The sequence below is a fragment of the Myotis brandtii genome, unplaced genomic scaffold (genome assembly GCF_000412655.1).
Source record: "Myotis brandtii unplaced genomic scaffold, ASM41265v1 scaffold658, whole genome shotgun sequence".
Classification (NCBI taxonomy): Eukaryota; Metazoa; Chordata; class Mammalia; order Chiroptera; family Vespertilionidae; genus Myotis; species Myotis brandtii.
Window position 1 is genome coordinate 3,116,552 of NW_005370558.1, and position 25,048 is coordinate 3,141,599.

Below are 25,048 nucleotides of genomic sequence, written 5' to 3' on the forward strand. Positions count from 1 at the left end.
CTTTAATACAGTTCCTCATGTTGTGGTGACCCCCAATTTCATTGTTACAAATTGAACATAATTAAAGCATAGTGATTAATCACAAAAACAATATGTAATTATATGTGTTTTCTGACGGTCTTAGGCAACCCCTGTGAAAGGGTCATTTGACCCCCAAAGGGGTCTCGACCCACAGGTTGAGAACCGCTGGTCATTGATCATTATACCCCTCATTGTGGCTAATGATAATTCTTCATCAAAGGGATTCAGACCCGCCTGCTGTTGCGTCTGTGCTGACATGGGAGGGGCAGGGGCTGTGCTGTGCACATGAGGCCCCAGAAAGGCCATCGTGTTGATCGTGGTGGATCCCGACTTTGCCCTTCCCTTCAGAATGCAGGGAAGCATCTCCCCAGCGGCCACACTGACCCACTAGGACCCATGGTCACTTAGCATCAGCTGGTGCTGAAACTCCAGGGGTGAACCTCTTCTTGGAGCTGCTGGCAGCAAGGCCAGGCAGAGGCCCTGCCATCTCTCTCTTTAGCTTGCTCGTGTCATGGGGTAAAGAGTTGATCTGAACAACTTCCCCCCATTATTTTGTTTGCTTCCCTTTCTTCCCTCCCTCCATTTGTTGTTCCTTTCCCTGCAATGTAGTTAAAGCAAAGAGAGCATTGGCTTTAGAATTAAATGGACCAGGATTCTAGGGGGTTCTGTTCCAATTGTTTGATCTTAGGTGAGCAGTTTCCCATTGCTCAGCTCAATACCCTCGTTTGTAAAATAGGCTAAAGAGTGCCCAGCAAATGGCTAGGTTGGGGAGTGAAAGAGGTAGCAGGTATAAAATGCCAGAGCGGAGAACATGCTTGGGAAATACTCATCTTCTCCAAGAGTCACCTTTGTGAGGACTTGTGCAGAGGCTGCCCCCTCTCCTCTCTGTCCCGGGGGACTGAGTCCTGACAGCTGGGCAACAGGCTCCACCCTCCTTGCTTCTCCCAGGACCTGGAGGTAAGTGTCCCGGGAAGCACAGCTACCACCCAGGACAAGCAGCCAAGTGCACCTGGGAATCTGTGTGACACAGGTAGCACCACACACCCACTTGCCCCTTATGTTCCAGGTGAATTTTTCTTGCCTTTCACTGAGATTCCAAGCCCTCTTCAAGATGTGTGCCACCTATCCCAGGAGCCCACACCTTAGAATCACTGTGCCAAGGTCCTTCCTTTATCCAATTAACACTAGACAGACAGTATCATACTCACAGAACCTACAGAAATGCATGAGGGGAAAAATATTCTCAAGTTAAAAAACCACAAAACTTCAAAATCAAAATCATAATCATGAGTGCTTTATGGAATGGCTAAAACTGCAACATAATTTACATCACCTCAACTCAACTAGGTTGGGTACACTTGAAACTGACTATGGAGTGGGGTGTCTACAGTGAGCGTGCCCTCATCCTACAAAACTCTTTTTAAAAGACTTGCTTTCTGTTCTGGCTCTTGTTGCCTTTTCTATCCCAGTTTTGCCTCTCTAACCTCAGATTTAAAAGTCGGTCTATCCACCAGTTTCTGTAAGATACCCCATGATACCATCGAGCACCTTGACGGGACTGAGTTGGTTGGACAGGGAGACTGGCCACGCCCTACAGTGCCCAGCATTAACCTTCTCGCCTGCTCTCAGCTCTTTGATCCACGCCTGGCCCTCTCCCTTCAGAATCCTGCCACAGCTTCCCTCCCTCTAGGAATTCCAAATTCTCTCTCCTTTCTCGGGCAAAGACCCTTCCATCTTTTTCTGAAGCAGATAGCCAGGCTCTGGAGGGTTCAGCTTTATCCCATGGTTCTCATCTGGCACCTTCCCACAATCCAGGTCACCTCTTAAGAGGAACTTTCCTACACTTCCTAAGATGTTTAATTTTAATCACCCTAGTATTCTGAAGAGAGCAGAGTCGAGGGTGTCGTGGGTCCACACCACGACTGTGCTCTTTGTCCTTCTTCTGCTGCTTCTACTGTGACTTCTGTTTCTTACCAAGAAAAATAAAACAATCTCTTCCCAATGCCACCAGCACCAGCCTTTGGCTAACACAGCCGACTGCATGTTTGTTTGTCCTCACTAGCTGCAGTTTTCTCAAAACAATACAGTAGCCAGTATATGGCCTTTCACATCCTAAAATGTTCGAGCTGGGTAAGAATTCAAAGAAGCTCTGGTCTAGGGCCAAATAGGTTAGTTGACTAGTTCAAGGTCACAGGTAGATTCATAATACTTCATGCACTTAACAAATGGAGATTGAAGACCTACTGTGTGCTTGGCACTAGCTATGTTCCAGAAATAAAAGAATGAAGAGGGTGTATTCCCTGCCCTTAGGATGTGGGCTGTACCAACACCATGTATGTACCATGAACCTGACCTTGGATCTCCCAGCCCTCCTTCCTTGAATATGCTCTAGGTTAATTTTAATCTCAAAGGCACTTCCAAAGAGATTTGGTCTTCTGAATATTCTTTTTAATCCTATCTAATAAAAGACAAAAAGGGTAATTGACCATACCTTCGCTACGCTTCCCATTGGCTAATCAGCGAGATATGCAAATTAACCACCACACAGCTGAAGCGAGCAGGTTTGCTTGCTCCAGTGATGGAGGAAACCAAGGTTCCCCGCCTGCCGCAGCCCAGCTCTAAGCTCCGAAAGCAACAAAGTTTCAATTATAGAAGCTAAACCCCAGATACCTGTTTTCAGCCGGCCGTGGCCACAGAGCCAGCTCTCAGTTCCAGTGACGGAAAAGTTTCAATTATAGAAGGTAAATAAATCCCAGAATAAAAAAAAGAAAAAAGAAAAAAAGGAGAGGCTGGGCGCTTCAGTTGCCAGCCAGCCTGAAAACGGCCCTCAGCCCCTTACCCAGGCTGGCCAGGCACCCAAGCGGGACCCCCACCCTGATCTGGGACACCCTTCAGGGCAAACCAGCCGGCCCCCACCCGTGCACCAGGCCTCTATCCTATATAATAAAAGGGTAATATGCACACTGACCCTAACAGCAGAAAGACTGGGAATGACTGGTCACTATGACACACACTGACCACCACAGGGGGCAGACGCTCAATGCAGGAGCTGCCCTCTGGTGGTCAGTGCGTTCCCACATGGGGGAGCTCTGCTCAGCCACAAGCCAGGCTGATGGCTGCCAGTACAGCGGTGGTGGTGGGAGCCTCTCCTACCTCCTCAGCAGCGCTAAGGATGTCCGACTGCAGCTTAGGTCTGCTCCCCACTGGCAAGTGGAAATCCCCCGAGGGCTGCCGGGCTGCCAGAGGGATGTCTGATTGCCAGCTTAGGCCCAATCCCCTGGGGAGCAGGCCTAAGCCAGCAGGTGGTCATCCCCCGAGGGGTCCCAGATTGTGAGAGGGCACAGGCCGGGCTGAGGGGACCCCCCCCCCCTGCCGAGTGCACAAATTTTTGTGCACCAGGCCTCTAGTAAAATAATAAAAACACATCGCTTTTGACACTGTTTATAATTACTTTAATACTCATTAGAGATTGAAACTTCCTCAGGCACATTTGTAGATAGGCCAAGCAAATTTCTACCCTCTTGACTTTAAATGATGAACAGAGGAAGGTCAGGGTCACAGAACTGTTTGGAAGCCAATCTCTGACATCAGCACTCTTCCCCCCGCAGGGAAAGCCAGGCTTCACACAGTGTCCTTCACCCAGTGTCCTTCATGCAGTGTCCTTCACCCAGTGTCCTTCACCCAGTGCCCTTCACGCAGTGTCCTTCACCCAGTGTCCTTCACGCAGTGTCCTTCACGCAGTGTCCTTCACCCAGTGTCCTTCGCCCAGTGTCCTTCACGCAGTGTCCTTCACCCAGTGCCCTTCGCCCAGTGTCCTTCACCCAGTGTCCTTCACCCAGTGTCCTTCACGCAGTGTCCTTCACGCAGTGTCCTTCACCCAGTGTCCTTCACCCAGTGTGTTTCAGCTAGTGTTGCCCTAGGGATCTCAGGCAGGGGAAGGAGAAAGGGAGGTGTGGAAGTGAGGGTAGCATCAGGGGTCTCTTCTGAAGCCAGTTACTGCTGTGGGCAGCCAGCGCTCATCCTTCTGAGGAGCGAGGGTAGAATATTCCCTCTGCAGCTCTGGAAGCCAGCCTGTGAATCCACCACCTCCATCCCTGGTTGAGTGCTACTTACAGGGTCCTTGACACCGTAGGACTGTGAACTTGCCCTGCGTGCAGGCAGAACACCCACCCATGCCCATGAGAAAGGGCCTCTGCATAGATAGTAGAGTTTCAGGTACAGTAAACACCCTTCAGAGTAGAGAGGTCAGGGCCCAGGGATGCAGGCAGGGCATGTGCAGCCTGTGTCATACCCTACTTTTTTCAAAGCCACATGCACAGGAGCGGCCGCAGCTGAGCATGGAAACACCAATGCCGCACAGCTCCGTGTCTGCCTCTCCTGGGCTGTGTTTGATGTGGGTGGGGGCATGTCCATGGTCCTGAATCACCAGGCCCTGCTTTAGCGGGCTTCTTCCTTTGACCATGGTGCAGAGTTAATGCCTGTTTACCCTGTCCCAGAATTCACATTCCTGGTTTGCATTTGTTCTCTTCTGATTAACATTTTGCAGTTTTGTGTTATCTTGGCCACAAAGGAACCACACCATCCATTTCACAATTTTGATTTGCATAGCAGATGTGGGATACTGTTAAGAGTCCCAACACTTTCTTCACAGATATTTTATCCTCCTTGGGGAATATAGAGAGGGTGCTCTCTGCAGATCTTTGATAACGCCTCTTCCTCCCAAGCTTTTGCTATGTGTGGGCACCCCCACACCACAGCCCCAAGCACAGAGGCAATGCAGGAAGCCCAATGAATCCTCCTTCCATACCCCTCATGCCTTTTAGTTAATGTAGAAAAAGCTGTGGTTTGTTTTTGCAGCATCACAGTTTATCGACGTGGGGTCCTCTGGGGTTTACAGACACTAAATTATCTGTGCTCACCAGATGATTCACACTGACAATGACAGGAAGGAGGGGAGCAGAGGAGCCTACATACAATTGCACAGGACTCTCTCTTCCTCCTCCCTGCTTGCTTTCTCTCATAGGGCTCAATGCTTTCATCACACCAGAAAAGTTACTTCTGGTATAACTTACGGTGTTCCTCCCCAACCAAGGAGAGTATAAGTTCCCAAAGGGCAGGGTTTGAGGCTTCTTTTTTAAGTTGTGTCCACTGCTCTGTTGGTAGCTGGCATATAGTGAGCGCTATGTAGATGCTTATTGAATAAATGAAAGCTTCTGTGCAATTCACAGAGTCCTTTCAGATCTAATGCAGGCAGAGGGTTAGGAGGGAGGGAAGGGAGGGAGGGAGGGAGGGAGGAAATAAGGAGTTTGATACTATTTTCTGGACACTTTTCATAAATGTTGTTTCATTGTATCTTCTCATCACCAGGAAGGGCAGGAACAATTGTTTTCTCTCTGTAGATGGGATATTGGGGTTTGCCTCTCAGAATAGCTAATAAGGGCTCTGCTGAGCATATAGGGCCAACTTCCCATTAAAAACAATAACCATCTTGTAGTGACACAACATTGGTTTTGAAGGGCAGTTTCACTAACTGTGAGAACTTAGTTAGGTCTCTTCCCTCTCTGAGTCTCTGTTTCCAAATAGGAAGTGTCAGACTAGGAGCAGTGCTTAAGAACACAGGAGATTACACATCAGAGCGGTCGGCACGTAGTAACCTCAGCTCAGACCCTGTCACTCCGCCCTCCCCCCTTCAGATCAGACCTTCCGACCTCCAAATCCCAGAGCCTCGGTGCTCCCCGCCCTGCTGTCAACACTGTTCAGTAATACCCCAGAGGAGGAGAGTGTGATTGAGAAACCCAAGTGCTGGGTCCATCTCTAATTGTCCTGGGGAGGCTTGGGGCAGGCTGTGCTGATAATATACGACCTGGCAGGGAGATGCTGGACTCCCCAGTTTCACTTTTATTTGCAACGTCTCCATCCGGCCAGCTTCCGGGTGGCCGTCAGCACGGCGGGCAGAGCTGGCACGGGCTGCGGGGGGTGTGCTGCTCTCCCGCCGGCTCTGGCAGGACATCAGGAACATTGGGGACAGAGAGAGTCAGACCTTCAGCTCCCACGATGCTGTCACTACCAGGCACAAGGGGAGCGGGATGAACAGGGCGCAGGGCCCGGTGCGGAGCCGCAGCTCGAGGTCACGTGGCACACTGGGTCAAAGCCCTCAGTAGACTCGGCAGGAGCTTACTCTGCCAGTTATTAGGAGGCAAAGCCTTCCAACCCTGGGCTCAGAGGTCCACCTGGCAAAGCAAAGCAGGGGGAGGTCTCTTTCCTGTGCAGAAAAAAGGTCCAGGAGTGGCAGTCAGGAGCCTTGAATCTCAATTCACGGTGGACACGGATAAGTCACCCCCCAAGCTGGGCTCCTTCTGAGCGGCTCTCTCCATCTCCCAAGGTTCCCGGTTGTAAGTGTAAGGGTCTGGCATTACACGTGGAAGACCCTCTGGTTCTTCAGGTTGGCATAAGTCCAGGCAGCCCATGAATTAGCTTGACTGTCAGACCCCCATCGGCTAACCCTGCCTGTCTGTTGTTTCCAGGCAACAACAGCCTCCTGACCTGCATGGAGGACGGGCTGTGGTCCTTCCCGGAAGCCCTGTGCGAGCTCATGTGTCTGGCTCCGCCCCCGGTGCCCAATGCAGACCTGCAGACCGCCAGGTGCCGAGAGAACAAGCACAAGGTGGGCTCTTTCTGCAAGTACAAGTGCAAGCCTGGATACCATGTGCCCGGTGCCTCTCGGAAGTCAAAGAAGTAAGTGGGGCAGGTTCTGGGGAGCAGCAGAGCTGAGTCTGCTGTCTGATTAGAAGCAAGGGTTCCTTTCTTTGCTGGAGGCAAAACCCCTTCTGCGTTAAGGGAATCTTGAAGGACATTGTGAATACCTGCCTACTGGCTGTGTGACTTCATGCAAGTGACTTCCCTTCTCTGGGCCTCTGTTTTTCAACAAGAAGATGAAGGCGATAATAAGAGTTCCCCATAGGATGGTGGGCAGAATAAATGAGGATGTGTATGTAAAGTGCTTGCCACATGCCTGGCACATAGTAATTGTTCAATAAACGGTGGGTTTAATGTCATCAGTGTCAGCACCAATCAGAGAGCCCGGGAAGGAAGGGAGAAGACGGGGACTAGTAAGGCTTGGATTTTCTTTTCCTTTTTTTAAACTAATTTTAATTTTAATTTTTTTTTAATCCTCACCAGAAGATATGCTTTTTTCATTGATTTGAGAGGGGGCGGGGTGAAGAGAGAGAAACATAGATCAGTTACCTCTCATATGTGCCCCAATGGGGATCAAACTCACAACCTAGGCATGTGCCCTGACTGGGAATTGAACCCATGACCTTTTGGTGCAAGGGACAATGTGCCAAGCAACTAAACCACCCAGCCGGGCTTGGATTTTATTTCAGTTCATATGTATCTGTGACAAAATCTGAAACTCCAGCTCATTCCTGTTAAAGGAGTTCTGTGGATGAATATTCCTTAATCCCTACACATGGCCCCTCTCAAGCCCACAGGACAGGTAGGGAACCAGGAGTGGAAACGTAGCTGGCCTCAGAGACACCTGGGAGTTTGGGTAGAGCATGGCTCTAGCGATTTGGTCCTTGAGATGCCTCTTCTTTTATCTCTTCCCTGAAGGCGCGCCTTCAAGACTCAGTGCACCCAAGACGGCAGCTGGCAGGAGGGAGCCTGTGTTCCTGTGACATGTGACCCGCCTCCACCGAAGTTCCACGGGCTCTACCAGTGCACAGACGGCTTCCAGTTCAACAGCGAGTGTCGGATCAGGTGTGAAGACAGCGATGCCACCCAGGTAAGACTCCTTGACCTTAAGATCAATACTCGGGTCCACCTCCTGTCTGCTTACTCAAGACCAGCCTGTAGTTCAAGAACCACTTCCTCCAGGGGACTCTCTCCAGATGCCAGGTGTATGCAGTAGCAGCATCACCAGTGCAGAGGTTAAGAAATTGGATTCGAATGCTCTCTGTAACCTCTCTGAGCCTTGTTTTCTTCCCTGCAATGCCATATTGTATTTGTTCTGAGATCCTTAGCTCTGAAAATACTTTAGTATTGGAACCCTGACGAAGGAAATCATATATGCAATCCCAGCGTATGAATTTGATCAAAGTGAAGTGACTCTAATAGGAGTGACCAAGGCTGTTTGGCCAACTGTCTGCCACCATCATCATGACATTGGTCCCTGAAGTATTTAAAGTCAGAAGACTCTTCAAGCATGAAGAGAAAGGGAACCATATTTAGCCTAAAGATGCAGTTTTGAGAAAACTTCAGAAAAAAGAAGAGAAGGAGATGGCAGGGATTGGATTTTATTTAGTCCACTTGTAATCGAGAGGAAGTCCAACAGCCTGCCGGCCTCTGCTGGAGTTCTGTGAATTAATTGCCCTTAATCCTTACACATACCTCCCCTACACCCCCCAGGAAGACAGGTAGGGAGTCAAGAATGGGAAAGAAATGAGAGGCCAAGCTAGCTCCAAAGAAGACCAAAGTCTATAAGGAATTCCACCTTCATAGACCCAACCTGTTAGGGCCGAACCCCAAGACCCGTGTCTCCCAGGCATGCAAGGGTATTCATCCAGGTGAGGCCAGTGTCCTGCCACCTGGGCCCAGTGCAGGTTCCACCTCCAGCCAGTCCTCACGAGTCTTTATTGTTGGCCACCAAATACCAGGCACTGCCAAACCATCATCCTCCCCTCCGCCAAGCCCTTACCAAGCCCAACCCATTCTCCCTCCAAGACATCCTAAGTCCTCCTCTATCTCCAGTGCCTCCACCCTAACGTAGGCCACCACCACCTCTTTCCTGGGCCACCAGGAAGCTCCTTGGTTACCTCCCTGCACCTGTGCCCTGGCCTCTCCACTGTTCCTCCACGTTTCAGCCAGAGTGGTTTGTTTGGAGCATAAATCTGATCATGACCGCTCCCCTGCTTAAAGGCTGATGAACCAGCAACTCCCATTTCCCTCAGGATTCAACCCTAACTCCTCAGGGTGGCATTCAAGACCTTTCCTCTATCACCAATAAGAATGACCTCCCCTCTGCCATCTCTCACCCTTTCCAGCTGCCTCACTAACCACCTTCGACGATTCAGCTCAGGACCCCCTCCTCCAGGGACCCTGCCTTGCTGTCCCTCGCACTGCTGGGCTCAGTGCCCTTCTCAGGGTCCTCCTTCACAGCACTGGACACACTGCACTGAAATCCATGTTATGCCCCCACCTCACCTCCCCGCCCCACCTCCCACCCCAGGCTGGGAAATGTTTTCAGCACTGGGGACAGTGCCAGGCACCTAGTAGGGGCTTGGGAAATGACAGGGCAGGGCAGAGAGCTGCTGGGAACATCCAGGCCAATCACCTCGTTTTCCAGTTCAGAAAACTGAGACTCAGAGAAGTCACTCAACCACCCAAGGTGACACAGCGGGGGTCAGTGGAGTCAGAATCAGAACCCAGGTCCCCCCAACTGTGGACGGACTGAATTGAGTAGGCACTCCCTGAAGATCCTTGGTAGTGTCCACTGAGGGATGTGTGTGCCGAGTCGTTCCCTTCCTTGACTTCCAGGGAAGCAGAAGCCAGGGCTGGCACAGGCTAAGGCCAGAGATTACCACGGCCTCACGCAGGCCGATCAACTTCCCTCTCGCTCCCTTACATAAAACTGTTGCTGACCGTTACCCCGACTACTGAGCCAAATAATATTCTGGCCGCGGTCATGTTATCAAACTGAAACCCAGTCTGCCTGGGGCTTGCCAAGTACCTTTCATGGCCAGTTTGTACTTAAAGGAGAGGGAAATGTAGATGTATCAGACGACTCAAGCAGTTCAGTTTGGCAGCAGGCGGAGAGGCTAGACGCAAAGGAGCAGGGTATGGCTTGTCGGCTCAAAGAATGAGGGAGCGCCTGCCAAATGGGCTCCTAATACAATTGACGTTTCTGGTTTGTACTGCAAATGAATTTCCTCTGCCCTCAGCCCCAGGGACTGGGAGCCAAATCTAGTATTCACCTCAGATCCCCTCTTGCTGCCTGTAAACGCGCAGAAACGTACGGCCCGGAGCATCTTAAACCCAATAGCTTGTACGAGCAGGAATTCTTGGCCTTCCAAACGAGTTCAGACCCTGGCGGAGAGGTCGGAGGCTGTTGTAGGGGAGATGGGTGTTCGCTCTCCCACTGCCACAAGAGCATATTAACAAGTAAACCCTCCACTTGGTTGGTTCATTGGGAGCCAGGATGATGCTAGGCCTGGTGTCAGAGTTTGGATCCTGGCTCCACCACTTTACTAGCGGGGAGGCTTGGGCAAGTTATTTAACTCGCTAAGCTTCAGTTTCCTCAGACACAACATGCGGGTGGGGTCCATGAAAGCAGTGTATGTCTACGAGTATCCCCTGAAATGGTGCTGCACACCTGTGGCCCCTACCCAGCAGCCCTGGGTGTGGTGCAAGTGAACCAGACCACCTGTGAGGTCACGTCTAGTGAGGATGATTCCCGATGCTCCAAGTGGGCTCTTACAGGAGCTAAACACAAAGGCAATGGCTGCAAAGTTACCCCAGAAAGTCAGAGACGGAGCGTCCAGCATGCGTGAGGCCAGGGTGTGTGGGGGGTGGGAGGGGGAGATCAGTGGAACCACAGGGAGACCTGACCTCTCGCTCAATAAATCTGTAGACGATATGGATCCTCTAGACCAGCGCTGCCTGGTCACACTGTGATGGTGAACGCTCATAGCCGCGCTGGGCAGTATGGTGGCCACTAGCCACGTGTGGCTGTGGAGCACTGAAATGTGACTGAGCAACGAAATATGACGTCGTATATAGTGTTAAATGTAAACAGCCCACACTTGTGTAGTGGCTACCCTATTGGACCGTTTGTTCTAGAATGAATCTTTGTAAACCAAGACAAAGAACCTTCCTAATAACAGCTTTCTCATTGTTAAGTGTTTCCTGGATGCCAAACCAGTGTTGCAGGATTTCTCTTATTTTGACAACTCACTCTAAACCTTTGAAAAAGACACTAGATGCCCATTGGCCAGATGAGGAAGGAAGGTTCAGGAGGCTCGGTGCTTGCCCACGGCTGCGAGAGGCGGTGGTGTTGACCGATGCTCGGCCCAGAGGTTGCCAGGGCAGTCAGGTAGCAAAGGCAGGGTCCATGGGTTCGTGCCCAGGGGACTGGCGAGAAGCCTGATCGTCTCAGCACTAATCCCGAGCAGGTGCTCCTGAGCTGTCCGAGGTGAGGATTCAGGCTCAGTTCTTGTTTGTAGGTCATTCGGGGAGTGGGCCATCTCGGGGTGGGGACGGGGTCTCTGGGAGGTGCAGGGGAGGAAAAGCCTGAAGGGATTTTGTGTACAAAGTTATTACTTAATGGTGGGTTTCGGCAACTCAGCAGGGGCAAGAGAGGGAGCGTGGGAGTGGGATCCACATGCCCTCGGTTCCTCCCGTGGGTCACAGGGGGGCTGTAGAAGCCTTTCTGCCACCAGTGGCGTGCCGCTGCCTTGACAGGTTCTGCTGTGGACACAGCAGAGCTCTCGGGTACAGTGCCCCCGCAGGCAGGGGCCACGTCCAGTCTCAGGGTCGTCCAGTGCTTGCCCGCGCACCCGGGCTTCCTGGAGGAAGTCGGAAACATCACCCATGTGATGTGAGCAGTGGGCGGGATCTCAGAGTTTCTCCCATTCCATCCACTTATTCTATCAATGGCACCACTGGAGCCCAGAGAGCAGAAGGGACTTAGGCAAGTCACCCAGCAGGTTATCGGCTGAATCAGGTCTTAAAGCCTCAGATCTCTTACCTAACCAAGTCATCACACAAGCCACGTTTTCCTGCCCAGGCTGCACCTCGCTTGCAGGAAGTGAATACACGTGACTGGGAACAGAGACCAGTAATTAACAGCAGCTGCAATTTATTGAGCATCTGCTCCACACCGGTTGCTGGGCTAATACTTGCAGTGGTTCTCAACCTTGGCTGCACATTAGAATCACCTGGGAATCTTTTTAAAATCCTGATTTCTGGGCCTCATCCTGAAATTCTTCTGTTTCTTTGTTATGGGGTGGGGCCACAACATTAGTAACAAAGAAACAGAATTTCCGGAGGATGAGGCCCAGAAATCAGGATTTTAAAAAGATTCCCAGGTGATTCTAATGTGCAGCCAAGGTTGAGAACCACTGGCTTAGAGAGACGACTGCATTTAAGCCCCATGACATCTGGCATTGCTGTCCCATTTCACAGACCAGGGACCTGGGGTTCAGTGAGGTCAGGTGCTTTGCCCGACTTTATACAACCTGGATGTGATAGAACTGGGGTTCCTGTGGGCAGCACAGGCTGCCTCCAGAGCTTAACTATTTTAATCCTGCACTGCACTTCCTGGTTCCTCCTTGCCCTGATGCAGCCACATTTCTCTCTGCAATTATTTTATTTGTATTTCTAATAAATAGAAGAAGTTTAATTCTCCATCTCCCTCCCCTCCCTTTCCTCTCCCCTCCACGCTGGTAAATTCACAGACACTTACAGTCAAGAGACCTGGCCCCAGCATTGGCATCTACAGGACTGGCCACATCACTTCTCCATTCTTGCTGCTGGCATTTCTAAAACATGGGTGATGGTTGGTTGATTCTGAAGTACCCTTAGAGACAGTATAGCAGAGTGGTTAAGAGTCTTAGCTAACTCTTAGCCTGAATTGTGTGCCAAGCTCTAAAAGCTTCACTTAGGCTGCCCAGCCGGCATGGCTCAGTGGTTGTGTCGACCTATGAACCAGGAGGTCACAGTTCAATTCCTGGTCAGGGGCACATGCCCGGGTTGAGGATTCCATCCCCAGTGTGTGGCGTACAGGAAGCAGCCAATCAGTGATTCTCTCTCATCATTGCTGCTTCTATCTCTCCCTCTCTGTGGCCCTGCAACCCAGGTATGTGCCCTTGACCAGGAATCAAACCTAGGACTGGTCTGTAGCTGATGCTGTAATCACTGAACCACACTGGCCGGGATGCAATGCTTTTTCTTGCAGATATATATGCAGGCTCAGAGAGGCAGACTTGCTGAGGGACGCTTAACCCTCTTGAGGATTTCACCTTAGTGTGCAAAATGGTGCATTCAGAGCCAGGTGCTCCAGTGGTCTCTGGTCTTCCCATATTGGATGCTCAGTCAGGTCTTCTGCGGTCCAACTCACATCAAGGACCTACTCCGAGGATCTTCAGCAGGTGGTAGGCAAGCCCTGAGTGTCCCAAGACCTAGTCCTAGAGGAGGGTTTGAACATCCAGAGAGGCTCCAGAAAGTCTGCTGTGCAGAGGGCGCATCAAAGGTGTGGTGGTGGGAAGCAAGAGAAGTGTGCTGGAGGGGCCAGGCGACCAGGAGACCAGAAGGAAGGACATGCACGTAGCAAGAGGTGAGACTGGACCTGTTGTCTGGGTTCCGCTGTGGAAGCCCGGGACTGCCAGCCTGGGAGCATGCTTGGTGTGGAAGGCGAAGGCATCTTAGCAGAAGGAGTCTTCTTAAAGCAGATTTAGTCAGCAGCACAGAGTGCCAGATGAGCTGGGCAGGAGAGAGAGACTGGAGGCAGCAAGACCAGTGCCTTCATGCTCCCGCCTTTTATGGTGGAGCCTTCCCGGTTTGAAATTCCCCGAGCAGATTCCAGCGAGTTCAGATACATTCTCTGTTGCAAACTGAGCTCCCCAGCCAGCTCTGGCCCACGTAGTGCTGAGGTCTGCAGCCCTGCAGGGGCTGGAGGCCAAGTGCATCATAGCCTCGGGCCAAGGCTCCAGGAAATTGGGGTCAATTTCCTACTCCCCTGGGGGCCCAGCAGAATCATGGGGCCTGGAGCCTGGGGCTCTGGGAGGGAGAGTTGGGGTTCTCTGGAAGCCTCTTAAACTTCCCCTGAGCTCACACAGAACATCTCTGGGTGGACTATGCAAGTCGGCCCGCGGCTACATGCTGGGGATGGGCCACCCTTCACCCACGGACACAGAGATTCCCAACGCCATTGGCCCCTCCTCGTGCCGGCCCAGCAGAGGCCCAGAGAGGGCCCCCCTTTCTCTTCTGAATCTTGTCTCCTTGCAGCTGTTTTCCCAGGTGGGAGCTTCAGCCTGTATTAGCCCTTCCAAAGATTTTATTTGTTTCCTTGGCATGCACTCATTCATTCATCCCCTCATTTCTTCATTCACTCACCTACTCATTGATTTCCTCATCCATGTGTTCATTTTTCTTCATTTAATAGCCAAGTTCATTCCATAACTCTACCTATTCACTCCACCTTTTGTTAACAAACAGGTCTTGAGTGAATAGAAGAAATATCCTTTGAGTGATGAATGAGTGAATGGAATGGCCAGGACCTATTAAAGGTTGCAGAAGGCCCTGCGGCTGCACAGGTGAATAGGGCACCTTCCTAAACCTTGGGGAGCTCATCATCTAGGCCAGGGGTGGGCAAACTTTTTGACTCGAGGGCCACAATGGGTTCTTAAACTGGACCGGAGGGCCGGAACAAAAGCATGGATGGAGTGTTTGTGTGAACTAATATAAATTCAAAGTAAACATCATTACATAAAAGGGCACGGTCTTTTTTTTTTTTAGTTTTATTCATTTCAAACGGGCCGGATCTGGCCCGCGGGCCGTAGTTTGCCCACGGCTGATCTAGGCACAATGGGTGATGCGTGTCAGAGACCTTAAGGCAGTGTGCTCTGCACAATCAGGAGGCATTAAGACAATGGCTTGTGCCAGATGATGATTGGGCAGGAGGGGATAGGAAACAGCAGACAGAAGGGGCAGTGAGCACAGAGCATGGCCGTGTGATTCAGCTTACAGTAATGCAGTCAATTTAAACGAAAGTTCAAGGTTGGTGATGGTGCTGCAGGGAGCAAGGAGCAGGAGAATGAGGCAGAGTTAAGGCTGGGGCGCTCTGGGATTGGACACGGGCCGTTCCACAGGTTGGTGCCCTGGTGAGCATGGTTAGCACCTCTACCTCATGTACTTTCTCTCCTCATGACCTTGAAAGAGGGAGAGGATACATAGCTTGTTCTCAGGCAGATGGACCCCTGGGCAGAAACCACCCACGGTTCTCTGTTTCCAAGGGGTGGAGTCCAAACATAAGCTGACATTTAAGGCCCCACACCTTATTGGCCTTACCAGCTCAATCTTCCCCCATTTTCTTTCTTGGGTCACAAGGCTGGTGGGGGTGGGGTGGGGACTCTCTGCTGCTAAATATACGTCCTTGCATTTGCACATGGCCTTTGGCCTTTTAGAAATGTCCTCCCATCCCTGTGCTGCCTGTGATGTTATGCATCCTTTAAGACTTATTTCCATATATCACCTCCTCTATGAAGCCTTCCCTGCTTACCCTTGCACAACCGGTGACTGTCCCCGTGTACTCACAGCACTGTGACCGAGCACAGTCACACTGACATGGCTGGCTGCTCACACCACTGTCTTTTCTTCACCGGCTCTGTGGGACCAGATACTGGCTCGCTTTACTTTGGGGCCCCACAGAGCTGGGAACAGAATGGGCACTAAGAGGTGGTCCTTGAATTCAGAGGCAGTTCTGAGGTTTCTACAGAGCTGGACTCCCATTAGAACCTTGGACACAGAATGGGGTTTGCAGGAAGGCCTGTGTCTGCAAGCTGCGTTCGCCTCCACGGTGCAGAAGATGGAGGAACTGAGTATTGTTTATTTTAAAGACTCTAGGGAGGCACAGGTCAAAGCATCCCCATGCCAGCTTCTTGGTACCTTCATTGCTGGAATGAATGGAACGGATGATGAGGAAGGGAGGGAGGGAGGGAGGGAGGGAGGGAGGAAGGTAGGAAGGAAGGAAGGAAGGAAGGATGGAAGGAAGGAAGGAAGGAAGGAAGGAAGGAAGGAAGGATACTATTTTGTATCTTGAATAGGATCTTCTTCCTCTAAAATGAGAATACAGTTACTTAATTGAGATCATATGATAATTTAATGCAATGGTTCCTGTGAAAATACTCAACATATAGTAAAGCAATCAATATTACTTAACTATTCCGGTTATGTTTTGATTAAGAGTACAAAAAAAGGAAGAGGGGGAAGAGTGAAGAACTTGGATTTCATCTAGCACTGTATGGAAGATTGGGAAAGTACAGGAGGGAGAGTTTTAAAACGGGTGATAGTGAGCCCTAACCAGTTTGGCTCAGTGGATAGAGTGTTGGCTCATGGACTGAAGGGTCCTGGGTTTGATTCCGGTCAAGGACATGTACCTTGGTTGTAAGCTCGATGCCCAGGAGGGGTCATGCAGGAGGCAGCTGATTGATGTTTCTCCCTCATCGATGTTTCTAACTCTCTATCTCTTCCCCTTCCTCTCTGTAAAAGCAATAAAAATATATTATAAATAAATAAATAGATGTGATGATAGTGGAAAGCTACAAATTTCTCTCATCATTTCAAAAAGGACCAATTCTAGGTGTTAATAACTTGTGTTAATGCATTCTTCAAGGACAACATACCTGTTCCCCACCAAATTTCTGGGATTTGGTGCTTTTAATATACTTTGTCCAGTAGAGTATGGTAGACAGAATAATGACCCACAAAAATTGTACATGTCCTGATTTCTAGAATTCATAAGTATGTTACCTTACATGGCAAAGGGACTTTGCAGGTGTAATAAAGATTATGAATCTTGAAATAGGGAAATTATCCTAGTTTATCTGACTAAGACCCATCTCACCATGTAGCCCTTAAAAGTGGAAGAGGAAGGCAGAGGGTCAGTCAGAGAGATGTGGCCAAGTAAGAAAGAGGAAAGAGTCAGAGCCTGAGAAATACTCAACCTACTATTGCTGGCTTTGGAGATGGAGGAAGGAGGCTATGAGCCAAGGAATGCAGGCAGCCTCTAGAACAGGGGTGGGCAAACTTTTTGACTTGAGGGCCACAATGGGTTCTTAAACTGGACCGGAGGGCCGGAACAAAAGCATGGATGGAGTGTTTGTGTGAACTAATATAAATTCAAAGTAAACATCATTACATAAAAGGGCACGGTCTTTTTTTTTTTTAGTTTTATTCATTTCAAACGGGCCGGATCCGACCCACGGGCCGTAGTTTGCCCACAGCTGATCTAGGCACAACGGGTGATGCGTGTCAGAGACCTTAAGGCAGTGTGCTCTGCACAATCAGGAGGCATTAAGACAATGGCTTGTGCCAGATGATGATTGTGGGCAGGAGGGGATAGGAAACAGCAGACAGAAGGGGCAGTGAGCACAGAGCATGGCCGTGTGATTCAGCTTACAGTAATGCAGTCAATTTAAACGAAAGTTCAAGGTTGGTGATGGTGCTGCAGGGAGCAAGGAGCAGGAGAATGAGGCAGAGTTAAGGCTGGGGCGCTCTGGGATTGGACACGGGCCGTTCCACAGGTTGGTGCCCTGGTGAGCATGGTTAGCACCTCTACCTCATGTACTTTCTCTCCTCATGACCTTGAAAGAGGGAGAGGATACATAGCTTGTTCTCAGGCAGATGGACCCCTGGGCAGAAACCACCCACGGTTCTCTGTTTCCAAGGGGTGGAGTCCAAACATAAGCTGACATTTAAGGCCCCACACCTTATTGGCCTTACCAGCTCAATCTTCCCCCATTTTCTTTCTTGGGTCACAAGGCTGGTGGGGGTGGGGTGGGGACTCTCTGCTGCTAAATATACGTCCTTGCATTTGCACATGGCCTTTGGCCTTTTAGAAATGTCCTCCCATCCCTGTGCTGCCTGTGATGTTATGCATCCTTTAAGACTTATTTCCATATATCACCTCCTCTATGAAGCCTTCCCTGCTTACCCTTGCACAACCGGTGACTGTCCCCGTGTACTCACAGCACTGTGACCGAGCACAGTCACACTGACATGGCTGGCTGCTCACACCACTGTCTTTTCTTCACCGGCTCTGTGGGACCAGATACTGGCTCGCTTTACTTTGGGGCCCCACAGAGCTGGGAACAGAATGGGCACTAAGAGGTGGTCCTTGAATTCAGAGGCAGTTCTGAGGTTTCTACAGAGCTGGACTCCCATTAGAACCTTGGACACAGAATGGGGTTTGCAGGAAGGCCTGTGTCTGCAAGCTGCGTTCGCCTCCACGGTGCAGAAGATGGAGGAACTGAGTATTGTTTATTTTAAAGACTCTAGGGAGGCACAGGTCAAAGCATCCCCATGCCAGCTTCTTGGTACCTTCATTGCTGGAATGAATGGAACGGATGATGAGGAAGGGAGGGAGGGAGGGAGGGAGGGAGGGAGGAAGGAAGGAAGGAAGGAAGGAAGGAAGGAAGGAAGGAAGGAAGGAAGGAAGGGGCAAGAGAAAGCTTCCCAGCTGGGCCCAGGCAGCGCCGTGAGCAAATAGCAGAGGCCTGGCATGGGATGTTCTCTCACTGCCTGAGAGGAAGCAAGCTCTGGTGTGTCCCTGCCTCCTCACAAACAGTCCCGGACCCGTGCTCTCACTCATCGTATGGGCTGGGGTGCACTGGGGCCCCTGCCTTCTCAGTTAATAAAAACAACCAACAAAACAAATCTCTCTGATTGAAATCTCTGCAGGGACACGGAGCCAGGACTTAGGGAGCCTGGGAGTTAGGCTCTCTGAGAAGCTTTGGCCAGTTCAGACATGGAAAGGGGTTTGCAGAAAGGGTCCACACTGAGCCCTCCTCAGTTTCCCCGTCTGTAGAATGGAGGTATTACCAGTGGAGGTATTACCAATGCAGTCGGTGCCACCAGTATTAACAAATTGCTCTGGTTTCCTTTTTTCCTTGAGAAGCTTCGGTGGAGGGTGGTGTCTTGGTCTGACTGTGTTTCCATGGTGCTCAGGGCCGGGGGAGCAACGTCATCCACTGCCGGAAAGACGGGACCTGGAGTGGCTCCTTCCACCTCTGCCGGGAGATGCAAGGCCAGTGCTCGGCCCCGAACCAGCTCAACAGCAACCTCAAACTGCAGTGTCCTGAAGGCCACGCCATAGGTAGGACGGGTGCATGCGGGCAGTGTGGGAGGGGTGAGAGCTCCGGAGAGCCCAGGCTGGTGCCTCACTGGGTAGCTGGGTGCCTCTGCCCTGTGGGGCCCTGTGGGGCCCTGTGGGAGGCCCTGGGGAAAGGGAGCCGGATGCAACCAGGCTCCTTCCTCCTGGAGAGAGTTGGGGCGGGGATGCGGTGGTGGGGGAGTGTGTATAGCAGGCTCACCTACACAGGGCTCTGAAAGAGCTTGTTGGGCACGAAATGATATTCCAGACAGAGGAACCATGTGGCAGGGGGAGGGAGATGAGAAGGCAATCGTGGTTCAGTGTGGCTGCCTTTATTATTAATCTTAACATTTGCATAAGTAATCACTCATGAGCATCTACTTGGGCCAGCACTTAGAGGCGTTATGTCCTGTCCTCTCAGTAACCTTCAACAACTGAGCAAATGGAGACTTAAAGGGAGAACAGAACCTGCTCCAAAGCCCGAGTTCTTTCCATGGCGTCTCGGTTGCCTCCGAAATGAGGATAAACAAATAGCAGCTTCAAAATACCATTTGCGAGGTGATAGGCCAGTTTGCAAAGTGCTCTCAGCGAGGGAGGCAACCTGGGCTTTGATGCCAGGCATTGGCCTGGTGGGAACCAGGAGTCTGGACAGACACATTAATCACCGTCCCGAGGCTTTCTGGGGAACGGGGTGTGCATGGAGCCGGAGCTCAGCCGAGGACAGTGCTGCTGACCTTTTGGGCGGATTCCCTAATTGACCATGATGAAAAGCCCAGGGAATTGAATGTCCTTTCTCATGGCCAGTGTGATTTATGGGACAATCACCCGGCATGTCTGGAGCAGAAGGTTATCTGTGCACACACTCCCTCCCCAGCACGCAGAGCCAGCCTGTTCTGCACCCAGCAAGATGAGTGACCACTTCCTGAGAGCAGGGGTGGGCAGGGCCTGAGCACCCTGCTGGAGATGGACGCAGCCTCAGAGCCCAGAAGTCTGCACCTAAACCTAGAGGAGAAACCAGCGCTCCTTCCTATATTCAGCCCTACTCCTGCACGGTTGCCCTCTGAGACAATTCAGAAGGCACTTTAAGATCCTACAGAGCCATGGTCCAAAGGGCCTTGACACGAGGCTTGCACAGAGGTGGGATCTCATAGGGCTTGCCAATGTGGACATTCTAGAATGTGGGGCAACAGGTGAGCAACAGCGAGCCTGTTGGCTGCTCCTTCCCAAGGCCAGTGCTCCTCCCGTCACTGCTGACGGATGTGCACAGCTCTGGACCCTACGTCTGTGATGGCGTCCCTACTCCCAGCTTAGGACATGCAGTGAACATTCAGTCACACTCACGACTGGCAGTAAGCAAAACACTGATTGAGTTACTTTATTTTTTTTAAAAAAAACAAACCTATGAAAACAGACTTTATGTCTACACCCACTGGCGCATTCAAATATATTCATACACGCATAAATAAACACAAGCACACATGTTTGGGAATGAAACGTAGACCCAAACACACACATCCTTCAGTAAACTCATGCCCAGCACGTACACATCAGCCAAATGCCACATGAACACAGCACCCACACAAACACATCCACAGAGGCACACGGAGCTCAAGCTCACACGTGACACATCAGAACACACACACATTACAGGCACAACCACCTCTTAGGCCCCAAACGTATCAAACACACAGAAAGATGCACAAAAGGCAAACAGAGCTCACACCACCATGCACACCGATACATCTCCTGCCCACCTTGTGCATATGCTGCATTCCCATATCACAGCCACACGCAAATGAGCCGCAGGGCCTGGCTCTGCTGCCCTCAGCACAGTCTAGCGGTGGGCGGAGGTGGCAGCAGCATCCCCTTCACCCATGAGCTTCCTCATGATCAGAGCCGAAAGGGAAGGAAGTCTGCCTGACCTTGGAACCTGAATCTCCTTCCCTCCCCTGCAGCCCATGCTCCCACTGCCACGCAGATGCCCTTGATGAATGGGTCAGTCACCCAGGGAGGTGGGGGCACACAGGGGAGCCTAGCCAGGAGAAGCAACGGGGGACACTGAGTGAGAAGGAAGAGGGAGGGCAGGGTCCCTGCTGGACACCCAGCTCCTCTCCCTCCTCACCTCCTGGGGACTAGCTCCCTCTCCCTCCTCACCTCTGAAGGCCCCTCAGACATCATCCATCCCAGGTGGAGCCCCTCCCTGGGGAGAGCCCACCTCTCTAAGGAGAGGGACTTCATCAAAAGCCTTGTAAAGGGGTGAGGTCTGTGTGGGACTTGGGGGCTGGAGGGCACATCTGGGGCCGCCCAGAGCCAGCCCCCCCCAGCAGGACAGGGAGGCTCTGGCAGTGAGGAGCTCTCATGGCTACTGCCACCAAAGCTGCCACCTCCCTGCTCCTTGGGGAAGGAGAGGCAGGCAGGGGCCTGGTGAGATCACTGCTCTGTGATGATGCCAATTAGGGCTCATATATCACAACACAGCAGCCTGGTCTCCAAGCCCAGAGTTGCCCAGGCGTGGGGGAGGGGAGCGCAGAGGAGAGAGCACAGAGAAGAGGAAGTAAGACAGGCAGCAGCACAGGGCGGCCACTGCCTCCTGTGTTGACCAGAATTTTTCCTTTCTCCCCTCTTGGGATAAGACAGCTTTGGTCTGTGTCTCAGAGGCTGCCCCTTCTTTTTTGAGAAGCATTTTATCCTGGAAGCCTGGCGTCGTCCTTGCTCTCTAGAAACTCCAGGATGGATCTCATGACACCCATCCAGCTCTGAGCTTCCCCCACTGCCCAGCCAGTGTCCCCTTTATTCTCATCACTCGTCTTTGACTGTTCGCATTCCCCCCATTGCTTTCTTCTCCTCTGGCCCTTCACCCGCCTCTGTCCCCTTCCACTGCCTCCCTTCCTCTTCCTCTGTGAGGCTCCATTATTTCCATCGCTGGGCTTGGAAGTCAGAGAGACAGCGGTTCTCATTCATGGTCCTGAACCGCCAGCTCTGTAACCTGAGCTCTGGGCACCCGTGAAAGGGGCGTGAGGGCACCTCTCTTAGGGGCTGGATGTGCACAAGGAGCAACCTCTGAAAGGCACCCGCAAGGCAGGTCACTCCCCCTTCTGGGCTCAGCATCCTGGTGCGTAAAGTGAGGAGATTCTAACCCAGCCGTGGGCAAACTACGGCCCGCGGGCCGGATCCGGCCCGTTTGAAATGAATAAAACTAAAAAAAAAAAAAGACCGTACCCTTTTATGTAATGATGTTTACTTTGAATTTATATTAGTTCACACAAACACTCCATCCATGCTTTTGTTTCGGCCCTCCGGTCCAGTTTAAGAACCCATTGTGGCCCTCAAGTCAAAAAGTTTGCCCACCCCTGTTCTAACCTGTCCTGCACCTGCCACCCACCCTCGCCTCTTCTTCACTCCCCCATGCCTCTTCCACTGAAGAGAGGACAAACTGCAACAGGAGTTCACGAGATAAACTATGCATGCACGAGAAGTGTGTGTGTGTATGCACACACGTCCATATGTATGTGTGTATGCATGTGTACAGGGTGGGACAAGTAGGGTTTCGTTTTTTAATATATTTATTATTGATTTCAGAGAGGAAGGGAGAGGGAGAGAGATAGAAACATCAACGAAGAGAGAAAATCATTGATTGGCTGCCTCCTGCATGCTCCCTACTGGGGATCAAGCCCACAACCCAGGCATGTGCCCTGACTGGGAATCGAACTGTAACCATCTGGTTTATAGGTTGACAATCACTGAGCCATGATGGACTTGAAACACAGAGTTTATTCTTGTATTATCATCTATTAACTAGAGGCCTGGTGCACAGAATTCATGCACGGGTAGGGTCCCTAGGCCTGGCTGGCAATCAGGGCCATTCAGAGCTGCCAGCCGGGGCCTTCCTTCATTCCACGCCGCCCCCTCGTGGTCAGCACACGTCATAGTGAGTGATCGAACTCCCAGTCTCCCGCTCAAACTCCCGAGGGGACACTTTGCATATTAGCCTTTTATATATACAGTTATTTTATTATTTTCCATATGAACAACTTTAAACCTACTTTTGCCCCACCCTGTATGTATATAAATACACACACATTTGGAAGGGAGGCTTTAGAACGGCTAATAGAATTTTATATATATAATATATATATGTATGTATTTTTATACACTTTTATATATTTATATATTTTAAAGAATTGTCTGTCTCTTGTGAATGCATGGTGTTCTGGTGTTCAGGGTGGTCTTGGCGCCCAGGTTGGGAAAGGCCTCCTTAGGGCCCTGGTCGGATCCTCACCCCCACTCTTTGCCCACATGAGTAAGCACCTTTTTGGAGGCCTGGGGACATGTCCTGGGATAGGATTGATTTTCAAGAGACGTCAGAATGTGTGAGGTCAGGCCAGAGCATGAATGAGCCAAATTAGAGCCAGCTTGCCATCCCACAGCTAGACAGCTAATCATCTTCAAGGAGAAATCCCTGGACCGAAGGCTTCAGTCCCCGTTGGTCATCCATGCCTTCATTTTTTTCAGTTCTTTGTATTACTTTCCATGTATTCGGTCATTTATTCATTCATGCACCAACTCACACACTCACTTCCTTCTTCATAAGATACCTAAGCCCCTATTCCTCATTCACTCCTTGTGTCATGCATTCATTCACTTACTCATTTCTTCTCCATCTATGCGCTCATTGCCTCAGCGTCTCTTTCATTCATGTCATAAGTCCTTATCGAGTGGCTGCCATCTGCCATGCACAGTGTGCTGACCTTGAGGAGCTACAATCCCATAGGGTAGAGAGATACTGACAGATGTTAAAAGTCACCAAGCCAACCGGAAGGGGTAGTGACAAATGCGGGTGCTGTGAGGGGGGTTGGCCAGTCAGGAAAGCACAGAGGTCTCCTCTAAGCAGGCTGGGGGTATGAAGGGTCCTGGTAAGGCACCATTTGAAGAAGAGTAGAAGGCATGAATGCAAGTCCTGTGCCAAGAAAAAGCCTGGGGCTGCAATCACCGCTCACTCGGCTGGTGCTTATTAGCAATCCCTGTGTGTCAAGCAGCAGGTTAGGCTCAGGGATGAACCTACCTTGTCCCTGCCCTCTCGGGGCATCTCTGTAACTGTGGAAGGGAGACACAGGGGGTAGGGCCAACCCTGGAGTGAGACTCCTCACTGCTGAACACTGCTCCCTCTGCTGCACACATGGGGCGGGCTTCTTGGAGGACATGACCTTGGCCTTGAAGTCAGTAGGACTTGACTGTGAGAAGGCAGATGGCGGGATGATTCAGGGGGAGAGAATGAGAGCAGGACAGAGGAAAGGATGTGTGGGGCTCAGAGGGAAAGCCAGGCGCAGGTCAGTTGAACTAAACAAAAGTGTGAAGGTAGTTAGTGGGAGATGAGACCATGAAGGCCGGGGAAGGGGGTTGGACCTTGCCCTGGATATGGGGAACCTTGGAAAGGTCTTCAAGCAAAGGAGGAACAAGACCAAACTGGGCTCGGGGCCGATGCAAATGGCAGTGGGTGCCAGCTGGACTGGAGACCAGGGGCAGCCCTGCTGGGGAGTTCCCTCCCTCGGCAGTGGGTGCCAGCTGGACTGGAGACGAGAGAACAGTCAGGGAGACCAGGGGCAGCCCTGCTGGGGAGTTCCCTCCCTCCCACTGCCCTCAGGGTGGGCAGCCCAGTCACTGGGGGCCAGAGAGCGGCAGGGCCCACACTGGGGAGAGCAGCCTTGGGCATTAGGAGATTGGGGCTAAGTGGCCAGCTCACACTCTGCTTCCCACAGGGTCCGAGTGTGCCACCTCCTGCCTGGACCACAACAGTGAGCCCATTATCCTGCCCACGAACGTGACTGTCCGTGACATCCCTCACTGGCTGAACCCCACGCGGGTGCAGGTAAGTGACAAGGGCTGCCTACCTGGGCCTAAGGGGAGGAAAATGCCCTTGTCGAACATTTGCGTTGCCTGGGTGCTGCACTCATCGCTTTACCTGCGTTACACTGTCACATGGCCACACCTCTCTGTGACAATCACTCTCCAGTCCTTAAATATTTAATACTCTGTTGGGTACTGTGCTTAGGACCTATGCTTTCCTGTCCCACTGAATCGGATGACAGCCTAGGGGACTGATGTTTCTGGTTACAGAAGAGGAAACCTGGACACAAACGCATGAGTAGAGAGCACAGAGTC

The 25,048-nt window shown here is 51.3% G+C and overlaps 1 protein-coding gene across 3 annotated transcripts in view; it reads left to right on the plus strand.

Annotated features, from left to right (window-relative positions):
• Nucleotides 1–25,048, plus strand: part of PAPPA (pregnancy-associated plasma protein A, pappalysin 1) — a 215,964-nt gene that overhangs the window by 166,266 nt on the left and 24,650 nt on the right. For all 3 annotated transcript variants that reach the window (XM_014528925.1, XM_014528924.1, XM_014528926.1), the window contains exons 16-19: nucleotides 6,546–6,756; nucleotides 7,636–7,807; nucleotides 18,745–18,892; nucleotides 24,646–24,755. In XM_014528925.1, coding sequence (XP_014384411.1) covers nucleotides 6,546–6,756; nucleotides 7,636–7,807; nucleotides 18,745–18,892; nucleotides 24,646–24,755 — 641 coding nt within the window. The remainder of the gene's footprint in view (nucleotides 1–6,545; nucleotides 6,757–7,635; nucleotides 7,808–18,744; nucleotides 18,893–24,645; nucleotides 24,756–25,048) is intronic.